General features: G+C 44.5%; 1 protein-coding gene across 2 annotated transcripts in view; it reads left to right on the forward strand.

Annotated features, from left to right (window-relative positions):
• Positions 1 to 15,392, forward strand: part of GZF1 (GDNF inducible zinc finger protein 1) — a 70,722-nt gene that overhangs the window by 39,018 nt on the left and 16,312 nt on the right. For both annotated transcript variants that reach the window (XM_078649502.1, XM_078649503.1), the window contains exon 5: positions 11,216 to 11,373. In XM_078649502.1, coding sequence (XP_078505628.1) covers positions 11,216 to 11,373 — 158 coding nt within the window. The remainder of the gene's footprint in view (positions 1 to 11,215; positions 11,374 to 15,392) is intronic.

Raw genomic sequence — 15,392 nt, forward strand, 5'->3', positions numbered from 1 at the left:
ACGACGGCCTCGTCTACGACGGTCGACGACGACGGCCTCATCTACTACGGTCGTCGACGACTGTCTCATCTACGACGGTCGACGACGACGGCCTCATCTACGACGGTCGTTGACGACTGTCTCATCTACGACGGTCGTCGACGACGGCCTCATCTACGACGATCGTCTATGACAGCCTTGTCTGTGATGGTCTCATCTACAATGACATTGCCTAGGACAGCCTCCGCTCGAAGACAACCTCATCTACGAAGGTCTTCTATGACAGCCTTATCAATGAAGCCTCATCTACGTATGGCCTCATCTATGAATGGCCTCATGCGCGGATGGCCATCATACGATTGCCTCATCTCTATGATTGCCTCATCTACGGATTACATCACCTATTTTAACCTCATCTATGATGGTATTGTCTATGACTGTCGTCTATGACAGTCTCATCCTCTATGTATGGCCTCATCTTTCAATGGCTTCATCTACCAATGGCCTCATCTACCAATGGCCTCATCTACCAATGGCCTCATCTACCAATGGCCTCATCTACCAATGGCCTCATCTACCAATGGCCTCATCTACCAATGGCCTCATCTACCAATGGCCTCACCCACGAATGGCCCCATCTACGAATGGCCCCATCTACGAATGGCCTCATCCGTGAATGGCCTGATAGCCTCATCTACGGATGCCATCACCTATGATTGCCTCATCTAAGAAGGCATTGTCTATGACTGTCATCTATGACAGCCTCATCTATGATGGTTGGTCATGACGGTTATCTATGAAGACGTTCTCGTCTGCAATACCCTCGCCTACATAACCATGTCTAAGTCAGTAAAGTCTATGATGAAATTGGCTATGATGGCCTCATCTATGACAGCATCCTGTACATTTTTTAATGCAGTGGGCAGCAGCTAGATTTCAACTGCCAGTTAGTCGAACAGACAGAATATTTCCTTCATGATTTCAAGGAAGAATCCAGGAAGATTACGAGAGTGGTACCTATAATAGACTAAGTCTATTCCACCAGTGTTTCCACGCATAGAAAAGAAATAATTTGCACCTGCTAAAGCCCATCCTGTCTGATAGGCCACCGTTCGGCCAGATTCAGTAATTTCACAGGCCGCCCAACAACAATCAAAAATCCCGCAACACCTATCACCACACCGCCGGACAAGGAAGGACGTCGTCTGGACCTTATAGACAAAAAATTCTCTACTTTGGCAGCGGCCTCTATTAGAGCTGGCAATCCTCTAGCCATAATTGGCTGTTATGACCGTCAAATGTGGTCAGACATGGCGAGTCTCATTGACCTCATTCCTGAGGACCGAAGGCAGGAAGCACGAAAGATTCTGTTGGAAGGAGAACTTGCCGCATCAGAAACTTTAGATGGCGCCTTGGACATCGTGAACACCAACCTCTGTCAGCTAGCGGGGGATGCAGTGCTTAGACGCCAGGAATGGCTTAAAGCCACTACTTTCAGACCTGAGGGGCAAATAAAGATTCTAGGCATGGCCTATGATGGAGAGTTTTTTGGGTTTGGTAAACATTTTGATGAAGCCCTCTTAGCTATAAAAACTGACACGGATACTGCATGATCATTGAGCACCCTTCAATACGGGCGCGAATCTTTCAGAGGAGCGAGATGACGTGGTTTTTCATCAAGTGGAGGATACCAAAACCAACCGAATAAGCAGTATCAATTCCAGTACAGCCTTACAGCCAGACATCATACCGTCGATAGTCTACGACTAATTTCTCCCATCACGGCGGTCGAAAGAGATCACAGTATCAAGGCCGAGACACTAACAGGGTGCCAACCATTTTACCCTCCTTACCCGTGGGCCCGAAGATTTCAGCTTTTGTTCACAAGTGACAGGGAATTACGTTAGACCAATGGGTTTTAGACCTAGTAACCGATGGCCACTCCCTGGAATTCATCAAACAGCCACCTACTACTCCGCCCAGGGGTCCCCCTCCCCCTCGTCTTCACAAGATTTGAGTTGTATAAACGAAGGATATTTTATGGCTTCTCTGGATAGAGAAGATGCGTATATCCACTTACCTATCCTCCCCAAACAGCACAAATATCTTCGCTTGCAAGTGGCTGGCGCCCAATATAAGTTCAAAGTGCTCCCGTTTGGGCTGAAATCGGCACCAAGAACCTTCACGAAGCTTTTGGTACCAGTGGCAGCAGCATTGAGATCTTGAGGAATACAAATATTCCCTTGTCTAGACGATTGGCTGCTGAAAAGGTCCTTCAGAGCACGAAACCAAGATTGCCACAGTAGAATGTACCCATCTCTTCTCTTCTCTGGGGCTGATTTTCAACGACAGCAAATCACAGTTATGTCCTCTACACGTAATGTCTTTTCTCGGAGCAAGGTTAGACACGGTCCAGAGCAACGCATTCTTGTCACACGACCGCCAGCTGCATCTTCAAAAATTGGCAAGGCTAATTTCTAAAAGGTCAGTTTCAGTTCGAATGTTTGCTCTGCTCCGGAGGATGTGCTCTTCAGCGATACATCTCATACCCTTGGTATGGCTCAAAATGAAACCTCTTCAGGAGGAACTGCAACTTCAATGGCAGCAAACAATGGGTTTGTACAACGATACCATCAAGGTTACGCGGTGCATGATAAATTCTATACATTGGTGGTCGCAGACAGAGAATCTAACCCAGGGTCTCATGTTCCTACAGACTATTCCAGATTTAGTTTTAACGACTGATGCCTCCATGGTAGGATGGGGAGGTCATCTGCAGGAATTGCAGAATTCAAGGAAGATGGTCTCAAAGACAACATCAGATCAACAGGCTTGAGCTCCACAACGTTTTTCTGTCTCTCCAAGCATTCCTCCCGAGGATTGCGGGTTCCTCTGTGCTAGTCCAGACCGACAATACCATCAGCATGTATTATATCAATATACAATCTCAAGAGGATCAGGAATTGTGGGAAGGCGTCACATTCAACTAGATGCCCTGAGAGCCGCACACGTCCGGGCTCTCCACAATACCCTGAGCATGTCTCAGTCGGACTGTCTCGAGTGGAAGCTGGAAAAGGAACAGGTGAACCCAGTGTTGCAAGTTTGGGTCAAACCGGCACTGGATCTATTTGCAATGAGAGAGAACAAGGAATGCCGATATTATGCCTTGTCCATGCATGTCCATGGATTTGTGCGTACGCTTTTTCCCCAATACCATTGGTTCCAAAGGTGCTCCCCAAGATGAAGCTGGAAGGTTGCCATCTTATTCTGATTGCACCCCGTTGGCCAAGACAATATTGGTTCCCGGAACTTCTACTATTTTCTCCAGACAAGCCCATTCGCCTATTGCCGACGCATACGATGTTGTCAAGGGACGGAGGCCAAGTGGTTCGTCCGGACCCACAGTCACTGCACTTGCACGCACAGCATGTCATTTCTTGGAGTTCAAGGACCTCAACATTTCAAAATACTGTTGTGAAATATTGGCCAAATCTCGTGCCCAAAGCACAGTCAAGACTTGTCGCCTCAAATGGAAGCGATTTTGCTGTTGGTGTGAGGTGAATAATATTCACTCAATTACAGCTCCTGCAGAACAAGTTCTCCATTATATGCTTTCTCTAGCCAAGTCTGGGCTTACTTTTTCATTGGTCAAAGTACATCTTGCTGCTCTTTCCAGATTCAGGAAATGTTCAAAATTTCCTTTTTTCTGCTCTTCTTCACTTGCCAAACAATTTATGAAAGGACTTTTCCAAGCTTTCCCTCCAGTGCGAGCACCCCTCCAGAGTGGGAACTCAACACTGCTAGCGCAGTTAATGAAGCGTCCATTTGAGCCGAGCCATAAACCTGATCTCAAATTCCTCACTTGGAAGGTTGCCCATTTACTGGCTCTTACCTCGGCAAAAAAGGGTTCGTGAAATCCAAGCTTTCACTATGTAACCCTTTGAACAAATCCCCAGGTTCATTCCTAGGGTACCAGCACAATTTCACTTGAACGAACCGGTAAGATTAAAAACATTCTTTCCCGATCCATCCACTCCAGCTGAAAGAGCAATGCACTCGCTGGATGTTGAACGCTGTTTAAAATTCTACCTACAGAAAACTAAGGATATCAGACGATCCAACCAGCTGTTCGTGGCTTATGGTCAAGCAACTCTTGGAAATGCTGTAACAAAGGCAAGAATAGCCAGATGACTGGCATCTGCTATTCATTTCTGCCATGACAAGGCTAACAAACCTTTGCAGAGGAAAGTCAAAGCTCATTCGACAAGAACAGAATCAACTTCGACAGCTTTGTTTGCTGGAGTAACTCCAGAAAATATGTTGTGCTGCGACATGGAAACATGTCCACACTTTCACGAGATATTACTGCCTTCAGTCTGCATGTTAAGAGGATTCGGCAGTTGGACAGGCTGTCCTACGCCACCTTTTTGTTTGACACCAGTTTTAGGTACCCTTTGGCTTTTTAAATATTATCTGATTGTCATTATTCATAAGGTTATGCGATTATAACACGTTCTTTATATTTATATGTACTTTTGTATATATAATATGTCTATAAGGCTTACATATCCATGTATGGACATTACTATGCATGTCTCTTTAGTTCTTATAACTCATGTTTTAACTTTGAAGGTTTGCATTTTCAAGCCTCTGTTAACAAATAATGGATGCAATTGGGAGTTTATCAGCACAAGTCTCCCACCATCCGCAACCGACTGTATACTTGGTATACTGCTTGCTACTCTGATTCAGGCATGTGAATCTATGAAAGATACCCCAATACTGGATAAGAAAACAAGTTACTTACCTGTAACTACGGTTATCCAGTATTGGTATCTTTCATAGATTCACATGCACCCACCCTCCTCCCCGGAGAGTCAGTTCTCTGTATTGGGATACTTATTTCCCACTTGTGCTAACGAAAATCTGAGGAGAACTGGCTCTGCAGAGCGAGTTCTAGAGGGTGCTGATAGCTGATTAGTTGTGACCAAATTCTTGGTTCTTTTAGCATAATGATGTAGATAGGCTACTAAAATCTAGGCCTCAGGCCTTTTCTTTTGGGCCTACTACTGTTATTTACCTTTGGTACTGCTTTTTTGTTTACCGTGGGACTCCCGCCTCGGCCATGGGGAATGATTCAGGCATGTGAATCTATGAAAGATACCAATACTGGATAACCGTAGTTACAGGTAAGTAACTTGTTTTTTTCTCATGGTTTTCAGCTAGTATGACCTGGTGGACTACATTAGGGACTACCTGCTATGAGAACACCAGAAGACACCTGATGGTTGTCATGCTGGCTCCTGGGTCTCTGAGAGTCTCCACTCTCTGCTCATTGATCATGACTCACTGCCTGTACTTAGTATTCCTAGACATATGGGCCTTTGGCCCCATCTCCCCTGGACACTAGGGTAACCTCTGCACAACCTTCCATACTACATGGGGCAATCTCCTCCCCAAGTGCCACACTTGTCAGCCCTGGTGTCTTCCCATCAGTGGGGGTTGTGCCTGCTTGGGACATTTGACATCCCTCTTGTGTAGTGCCTTACTCCTAGCACTTTGGGAGTGCCTTCCCTGAGGACTTGTTGTCAATGGTAACTATTTTAGGGATCTGAAGAGAACTCCTTGCTTTTATGTTTGTCTCGCCTCCTCCTCCTTCTGGTGGGTCCTTGCCCACCCTTGTAACTCCTGAGATACCTTCATGTGGACCATGTTAAGAGGTCCACCTCCTTGGCAAGCTCTCTGAATCAGTGAGATTGCTGTCGGTCAGATGATGATACAGATCTGCAAAACCAACACTGATCATGTGCCCTCTGACCACCAAATTGTGCCGCCTTCACTGTCCTTCATCCAACCATCCTGTGCCTTACAAAAGGAATCTACATAATGCACCCAGTACTGACGGGGAGGCTTCTGACTGTCCCTACACATATGCCTGAACGTCTCTGAGGTGAGGCCATACTTCCTGACAAAGGTGTCCTTTATGGGGGATACCTCATACTGCCCACTTCTCTAGGGCCAGTAGGGTGCCCCTCCCTTCACTAGGTATGTGCGTCCGTAGACTGCCCCCAACGCTTCTCAGCGACCCTAGTCAACCTCATAGACTTAAAATCGTTTGTCAATATCATCTCCCACAGCAAAGTTAGGCACCAGATCCTTTAGAATGTGTGCTGTCTAATCTCTACAAGGCACAGCAGGAATGCTGCCAGCAATATTGCTGGATTCTGCTGGCCTACCTTAGCTCCTCTCGTGAGCCGTTATTCGTTCCTCTGCCTCCATGGCCTCTTTCGCCAAGGCTCTCTCAGCTTTCCTCTCTTCTCCTTCCAATGCCAGTTTCTTTTCCTCCATCTTAAACTACGCCATCTGCAGCCTAAACTTCCTGACAGCTTTTCTGTTGCTAGCTCCTCTGAGGACAGACCTTGAGAAGACCTATTGCTCACCGCTCTGGCAGGGAGTATCCATTCAGTAGTCAAGTCCTCTCCCTCAGCTGAATGCTGCATCTCAGGACTGGTATCCAGAACCTCTCCTTGCCTTTCCACATCATCATCTTCTTCTGTCTCTTTAACCTGTGACTGTTGGACTTCTTCCCAGAACCTCAGTGTCTTTTGGAGTTCCAGCTTTCTGGAGTTGCTCTGGGCTGGAATTCCCTTCTTCTTGCAGAACACCTTGAGCTCAGCACATTGTAGGAATCCATGTTGGCAAGCACCTTGCAGGTGTGGTTTCAGGTACAACAGTCCAGTAGAATAAGAGGGAATTTGGAAAAAGCTAAAAGGCCAATCAAGGAGAATTTAAAAGAAACTCGAAATGGTATCAAATGATTTATTTAGTGTAACATAAAATCACTATATGGCACTGCAGAAGCACAAGTCCTAATCTCACGGCTGAAAATCAATGTTTGAAATTGATTGCTGGATGAGGGAGGTTAAACTTTCCTCAAGCAGCAGCCACAAGTACTGTCAGGATGAAGTCACAAGCACACCCCAAATTAAGCTGTGCTCAACCTTCTGGTAGCTTGGCACAGAGCAGTCAAGCTTATCTCCTAAAGTATTTATGCAGCACTTCAAGCCGTAATCAAGTGAAAATACAACCTAAGAAAAATCTCACACCAATTTAGCAAAGTAGAGGAAAATGTAATATATTGAGACCAAATAAAAAAATTCGTAAAACCGAAGATATGCAATTTTAACAATTTAAGTGAAAATAGTGCCTAGAAGCACAAACCTGGAACTGTTATCTGGTCGCGCCGGACCGGGACAGAGTCACAAAGTCAGGAAGACTGCAGTCGCATGTAGGCAGGATACATGGACCAAAGTAGGCCCACTGAACGAGACTACCTTAAATCCTGGTTGCAGAGCGTTGCGAGACCCCACTGCCCTGGTGTGGAGATGCATCTCACAGTAACGATTGTGGGAAGTTGCAAGGTTGTGATGGAAGGTCCTGCATTACCATTGAGGACGCTGTTTATGAGGGGCTTGCGATCCAAAGGCTTGTGCTAAAAATGAATCCCTCACCGGCAGTTCCGATAAGGCTGCAATGCAGAGTCCTGCATCAGAGATGCATTGCGCAGCAGTTGGGATGAGGAGTTTTGTCATTCGATGCATCACGCTAAGTTGGTTCTGCTGGGACCACAGCGGGGCTGGCAGAGCACCTTCAGGCCCACTTCCAAGGGTCCTGGACTGGGGTGGCACCGCTTGGGAGAGTAGGATTCATAGCAGAGTCCAGGTGCTGAGTTCAAGGTGGTTGGAGCCTTCTGTCCCTATGGCTATGCTCAGTAGGCCAACTAGCCCTTGGAGTCACTGTAGAGGTTGTGGGTTCAAGATGCAGGTCCAGTGCTACATTCAAGCAACAGGGCAACTGAGTGGTGGTCTCCTACTGGCAGAGCAGCACAGCAGTCCTTTTGAGTGCTCCATAGGTCCAGAGGTGTACTGAAGAGTGGGATCTGCGGTTCCAATATTTATACTTGGTGCCCATTTGAAGTAGGAGATGGTTCTGAGAGGTTTCACCACGAGAGGTTCTTGGAATTTTCTGCCTCCCAGCCCTGGCCGTAGGTTGTCTGGGTTCACAATAGACTAGAGTCAAACCCCTTGTGAGTGTGCTCAAGTAGAGTCTTTGTGATGTGCAAGTGTGGTAGGTGACCGGTCCTCCTCCTTTTATCAAGTCAGAGAATACCCATCCTCCCAACACCTATGGCCTGTTGTTTCACTCTCTGGGAGCAAAACACAAAAAACAACTTGCAGTTACGCTTAGTCATGTAACCCAGTAAACTGGTTGGGGCACCAAATGGTTGGGACAAGAACATGCCAACTTTCTAAAAGTGGAGTTTTTTAGAATTATGACGTAAACTTCACCATTAAAAAGGGCTTTCTATTACAGTTCTTTAGACACCAAACTTAATATTCCTATAAGCTCCCAATTGAAGGTTATCACTTATTATATGTAATATGTTAACACAATTTTATCATACCGGAGAGGTAGGCCTTGCAGTAGTTTCTTCACTACCAGGACATGTAAAAGTTAAAAGTACATGTCCAACTTTTTAAGCACACTGCACCCCGCCCTGACGCTGTTTAAGGCGTACCGTAGGGGTGACTTGTATGTATTAAAGAGGAAGGTTTAGGCATGGCAAGGCAAAATGTTTTTTTTGGGGGGGGGGGGCAGGTCAAAATGGCAGTTTAAACCTGTACACATTGACTGAAATGGTAGGCTTGAAGCATGTTTACAGGTCTACTCAAGTAGGTGGCACAATTAGTGCTGCAGGTCCACAGTAGCATTTAATTTCCAGGCCTTGGATACATGGGATACCACTTTATAGGGATTTACAAGTAAATTAAATGAACCAATTGGGCACAAGTCAATTCTACTTTGTTTAAAGGAGAGATCTAAAGCACTTTAGCAAAGGGTTGCAGCGGTAAAGTGAGCAGAGTCCTAAAAGCCAGCAAAAGCAGGAGTCTGGAAGGCAAAACGTTGGGGAAAAACCACACCAAATATGTCCGGTCCAACAATCATACACACAAAAGGTGATGTGATCTTGGTAGTGTATTGCGTGCATTCCTCTGACTGAAAGGTAGCGATCCTTAAAAAAAAAAATTGGTACAAGGGGCTGCTGATTAATTTTTCCTGAGCACTGGCATTTGTTTGATGGTACTTTCTGATGTGTAAGGTAATGAACATTCTAGGTCAGACCTGCCCCTTTGCCTATCCCTTATTACTGCTTCAATTAAGATGATGACAGCAATGTTCAGGAACCCACACTTCACTGTATCTGTGTTATAGGTGCTCCAGTTTGGAGACAGCCCTAGTGCTACCTGCTGTGAGTACCATCACTCTAAAGGATGCGTCTGTAAAGCAGTCTGAGAAGGTCCTATGAAGGGAGAGCCGCCCAAACCGGTTCTGAAGTTTGAAACAGTGGATCTACGTCCCCTTTCTAGGATATGTCTATTAAAGTGGGACCCAGACCTACACCACTTTTTTCCAGTTACTAGTCCTGCAAAATCAAAGCAGGGAAAGCTCCGCAGACTATTTGAAAGACTTTTGTGTAACCAGTGCTGGTGTCTGCCTTGCAGCCAGTCTCACAGAGGTGGGAACATCACCTGAAGCCTACACTCTCTTTTGGAGGTGCCTTGAAGCTTGCCTGCCTGCTGAGAGAAGGAAAGAGCCTTCCTGGCCCGCCCTGCAGGAGTAGAAGGAGAAGCCCTGCTGTGGGACATCCAGAGGAAGTAGACTGATGAGTCAGCTAGGAGTGACCTGTGTGGTATGGTTTGTCAGACCAGGTCCAAGTATAATTGCCTATTCGGCCTAATGGTGCCGTGTATGACGACTTCAGCCCAGTCGGGCTGCAGCTGCCTTATTGGCCCATTCAAGGCTGCAACTGCTGTATGACGACTTTCGTCTGATTGGAGCCCCAACTGCCAAATAGGCCTTTGCTGTGCTGAGACTGCCATACATCGTCATCACTCGAACCAGGGCTGCAACTTCCTAATTGTCCCTTTGGGGACTGCCATGCAACAACATCGACCTGACCAGGAGTACAGCTACCTACTTGGCCTTGGCAGGGATGCAGCTGCTGTGCTACAGCGTCTGACCACCCAAGACTGCCTCTGAACTCCATACCCTTGAGCTACTAAAATAATTGATGTCACTGCATCTTTTCTGAGGCAGAGGGAGGCCTGGAACATGAAGTGTTTGCCTCATGCCCCAGGTTCAGTATGTTGAGACTTCTGCTGTAGCTATTTAGAAAGTATCACCCAATAGGAGGGTTTTATATCCATTTCAATAAAGCAACCTTGCCTTCATGACCTCAGGATGGGAAGTCATGTATTAGTTGTGTCTGTCTAACATTTGCATTCTACATCTAGTAAATTGGAGGGCTTTTCCCTTGCTTTGACAGACAGCTACTATATAGTGAATGATTGACTCCCAATCCTAATGCCAGAGAGAGTCTACCTCCAAATGATAAGTCATGGACATGAATTAGTCGAGGCAGGAGGCCATGTTAACTTCAGCTGACATCCGAGAAACTTGTACTATCTCCTGACACCAGTGGTTACTGGGAATCCAGAAAGTGACATGGCTTAAAAGTGCTTTCTAGATGTCTGTGATTGTTATGCTAGTGTCTCGTGTAAAAACACAGATCTGGCAATGCATACCTTGATCGTACTAGAAAATGTAGCTTTGGCAATCCCTTGTTTTGCATAGCGGAAAGATATAATGTGTTGTTGAATCTGAATGGGTTTTTTCTACCGTCATATGTGAGGTTTATTGCTATGGTGTTCACCTCATTTTGAAAGAATAAAGTAAGCTCAGACCTCAGGCCTTTCAACTCATAAAAACACTGAAGGGATAGTGTTGTCATTTCACAGGTGTCATTGTTCTCTTTAGTCATTAATAGGTTTTGTTCCGCTGCCTTTTTCACCTAGGAAACTATAAACGCACAAATTGGTGGAATTTGTACATCGTGCCCCCTATTGCATTGTTGATTCCTTTGCTTCATGCTGTATCCGGAACGTTGTCGTTTCTGTAAATTTTTATTGCGATTGCCAAATGTGTTGGTATGAAGCCTAATTAGAAATTAATGCACAGTAAATGGCACAATTTCACATTGTCAACATTTGGAGTTGGCGTTCCTTTGAAAGGCTGTTCCATGAACATTTAACTCAGACTCCACATCAAAAGATGTTATATCATGAGAAAATTAATTGAGAATGTAAAATAATTAATGTTTTACTTTAATATTTAGGCGAGCGGCCGTATTGTTGTGATCAATGTGGAAAGCAATTCACCCAACTAAATGCTTTGCAACGTCATCATCGGATACATACAGGAGAGAAGCCTTTTATGTGCAGTGCATGTGGCAGAACATTTACTGATAAATCCACTCTCCGGAGACACACTTCAGTAAGCGCATTTAACTGTGTTTTCCTGACATTCTGAATGTATTTTTACTAAAATATGTCTTTTGTGAGTCTAACGTAAATCACCTGTAAGCAATGTAAAGGTTTCAGATGCCTCATGTGTATTGTTATTTATTTAAAGGGGATCATAAACTAAATTTTTGTACAATACAAACATTTCCTAAATTATAGGCATCAATTAGATTTTTGGTATCTATAAAGCTCTCTTGGCCTAGACACCAAGGCAAAATCTATATCAGTGAGCCTTAGACCACTAATGCAACACGAAAGATATGTTTTACATACGTTGGATAGTCCAGCAAGTTGGGAATCAGTCTAATTTGCAGTGGAAGAGCAGTGCACATAAGATTGCCAAAATTTCGAAAAGGGTCAACTACTTATTGATTTTGTTTTTATTTACTTTTATCAATAACTAGATGTTCACCAGATTTTTATGTCTGTTGACTGGACCCAATGTAAATGTATCTATGATTCTTGTCAAATAAGAATTTCTTCCTTAGATGATCCTGGAATGGTAAGACATTAAAAAAAGGCTTGTTGCAGGGATTCTGCACATACACAGAACTATGCGCAGGATTATGGCAGGATTAAGGCTAAGCCTTTCCACCACCTTCGCGCCCACAAGCCCAGGACCGACTAGCTATAGTGTCTCACTCGCTTTCCTACACACTCACGAAGAAGCAAATGATTAGACACCCCAGAACACAACACTGCCGGATCTCTCAGGAATCCCGGTAACAAGACACACCTTCACGCTCACACTCTCATACTTGTCGTCAATAAGAACTGACCGAGACACGAATATAGTTTCAAATGTTTATTTTAACTATTGTGCTCTAAAATGCAGTATACAGGCCACAACGAGCAGAAAAATGCATACCACTAATATAGTTAGCATTGCAGCTTGGCCATACATCATGAAGGGAGATGTCATTGTATAAAGACAATGGATAAAAGACTATAGTGTCCAACCTCCCTCCCCTTGGTAAGAAGAAGTATTATTATATAATAGAAGATATCTGGGCTTTGTCAGCAGACCCCGTACCTTAGACTATAGATGGTATTTCAACATCGTAGGTGTGTGTTGCTCTTCTCCCTGGAAATGTCCTTCTCCAAGTGTGTGTTACCTAAACGTGTATGACCATAATATCAAAGTACGAGTCTCCAACAGCAGCTGCATTAGCATGTTTTGTCTAGGTGCTAGGACCTGATCAAAACAGAATAACAAGGGCCATTGTTTATCGACCTTGCTCACAATGTTCAGGCTAAACTCCAGGAACAGGCAGAGAACGAACACAGCAGACAGTTCTCATGTGAAAGGCATAAACAGAGTATTGCAAAAATAAAGCCTAGTAGTAACGTGCGCAAAAGCTTCATCATGGCTGCAGGGCTCATGTTAACTGAGTTATGTCGACAATGTCCCTATCTGCCACGTAACAGGCTTGGAACATTACACACTATTGCACTGTTAGCCAGTGTAAGAAACAATAAGCTTGTGAGACATTACCAACATTGTCTCGTGCAATAAAACAAACTTATAGCAGAATTTTGTACAACTGCAGCGTTGGGTTCGAAAATGCTGCATTACTAGGCTGAAATAGCAAAATATACAACTTGTGCTTTTGAAATAGTGCACTTATGCTGCATATCTTTTTTAACTTAAAAAAATGTTTTATAAAGACTAAACCTCTGCATTGTCTGATTGTCCATAATCAAGTGGGAGTCAGTTTCTAAAATACACCGAAGGTTGAGGGGTTAATCCCAAGGAAGCTGGCCAGAAAATAAATCACCAACAGTTTTCTCACTTCCATGACCAAGATCCAAATGTTTGTTTTCAGTTATAAGAAATTGAGTGTCATTCAATTCCATGCTACTGTTTCTAGGCATTTCAAAAACTGTACACCTGTTATTGGTGCTGCAGTATGAGGACATACAATAATGTGTGCCTTCCGCTTATGTGTGAATAATTTGGACAACGGTCCTATATAAACATTGAATAAAGTAGATGAAAGGAATGATGCCTTTCAAACCGTATAGTCACAAAGTATGAAGCTGTATGATTAAGTAGAAAACCTGCTAAGAAAGAATGGAATTGGTACCAGGACAGAGCTGCTCCATCTGTATATATGTTACGTTAATTAATCATTGATGATCTCTATCTTTTTTAATGTTTGCTATTCCTATGAGGGCCTCTTTCGTCCCTTCCTGATCGCTTCCTGAGCCATAGCTCCGTCCCTCCTTATGCTCAGGTCTTCATTTGTCTTACTGTCATGCCTCTTAGAAACACAGAGAGTCTTTTTTTCTTCAATGGTTCTGCAACCCTAGACCTCGACGCAGGCATTTCCCACTGATACTTGATGGGCCTAGGAGGTTTTGGGCAGCAAAGTTGCTATTGCACTAAGTTTCCGTCCCATCACATTTTCTTCCTCCTTTGTTCTGTGTGCTCACTGGCCCTGAAAATTGCATTATAGTGCCATCTGCAGATCTAATATTCTCTGATTACGGTGCCTTGATTTGGTAATGTAGGTTTGCAAACTCTGTAGCACGCAGATTCTGTGCAATTAAAATGCTTTAAGGTGGCTTGTTCATCACTCCTCTACTAGGGACCTCAGCAAGTGCCCCCCGCATCTGGGACTTGCTCTCTTTGCTTCACTCTCCTCCCACCAGAACTACCCCCAAGCCCACTGTCACATGATATTGCTGCCGTTGCATTTTTTAACCTCTCCCCCAAGGTGTCCAGGTAAAGAGCAGTGAGGTTTAGGGCAGCATCCTGTGGCATTGTCTGTTTGTGGGCCTGAAAAGGCCTGTGAGCTAGAACCTCTGACATATTCACTTTCTCCTTAACCTTTCCTTTCACCTTGCCACAGCCTTTCTTGTTATTCATCCTAAATACATTCTTTCAACAGAATCATCACTGATTCATATTCATGTGATTCCTTAGCATCCCTCACAACCGTGGCTACGCTATCACTGCTCCTGAATGGCCTGTAGAGACCCTTGTGTATTAACTCTTGTGTTGCTCCTCTGCACATCCTGGCACTCCTGGGTGGACTCTTCAGAACATATGTCATGATCGCGTGTATAGCCCTCACTGCTATGGTGAACTCCCCGCCACATCACAGAGTACTTTGCAGCCCATGTAACATAGCTGATTGTAAAATATCCAATCCTATGTGTTGCTCCTTTTCCCCACCTGGCTAAACTCCTCAGAAAATTTACCATGGTTAATTGTCTTTCCCCACCTGGCTAAACTCCTCAGAGCATTTACAATGGTTAATTGTACATGCCCCATCCATGTGGGTGCTCCCTTGCACTCTTTGGTAGACTTTTCAGACTTATAAAGGAGCTGCTTGTATATTGGAGATTTCTCTGTTGTTCCACGGTGACCCACCAGAGCATATACTTTGGTGGTTGTCAAATTTGTTTATTCCGATGGGTTCCTCTTTACTGCTTCTTTGGGGACTCCTTTTAACCTTTACCATGGATGGTTGTGTAATGCTTATTTCTAAGGGACTCTACCTGCTGCTAAATTGTGAACTACTAAAAACATACAATACAGCTGATTGCATAAAGCCCATTCCTGTGGCTTGCTTCCAGCTGTCTTTAGCTGGACTCCTCAGTGCATATACAGTGACTGGATGCTTAATTTGGATTCCTCTAAGTAGCTCTTCTGCTTCTCCTGTAGGGACTCTCGAGAATATACTGCAGTTGATGCAAGTTTCAACCGCCACAAATAGCATCCTCATCTCTGGGCGCTTCTTATGCCCATTTTCAAGGTGGATTAAACTGTACAGTGCATATCAGTCCAAACTGGTAGGTATCCCTGTGCATGCACCAGTGTGTGCTTTATTATGCTTATCTCCTACACCCTTAGGTAGGTACAGCTGCTCGCTTGCTGCAGCATAGATAGAACAGTCTCTGGCATATAAGCACATAACAGCAAAACAGTTCCCAAATAAGCCACACTGCTCTGAAATGTTTGATCTGTATTGATGCACGGGC

The sequence above is a fragment of the Lissotriton helveticus genome, chromosome 6, assembly GCF_964261635.1.
Source record: "Lissotriton helveticus chromosome 6, aLisHel1.1, whole genome shotgun sequence".
NCBI classification, from domain to species: domain Eukaryota; kingdom Metazoa; phylum Chordata; class Amphibia; order Caudata; family Salamandridae; genus Lissotriton; species Lissotriton helveticus.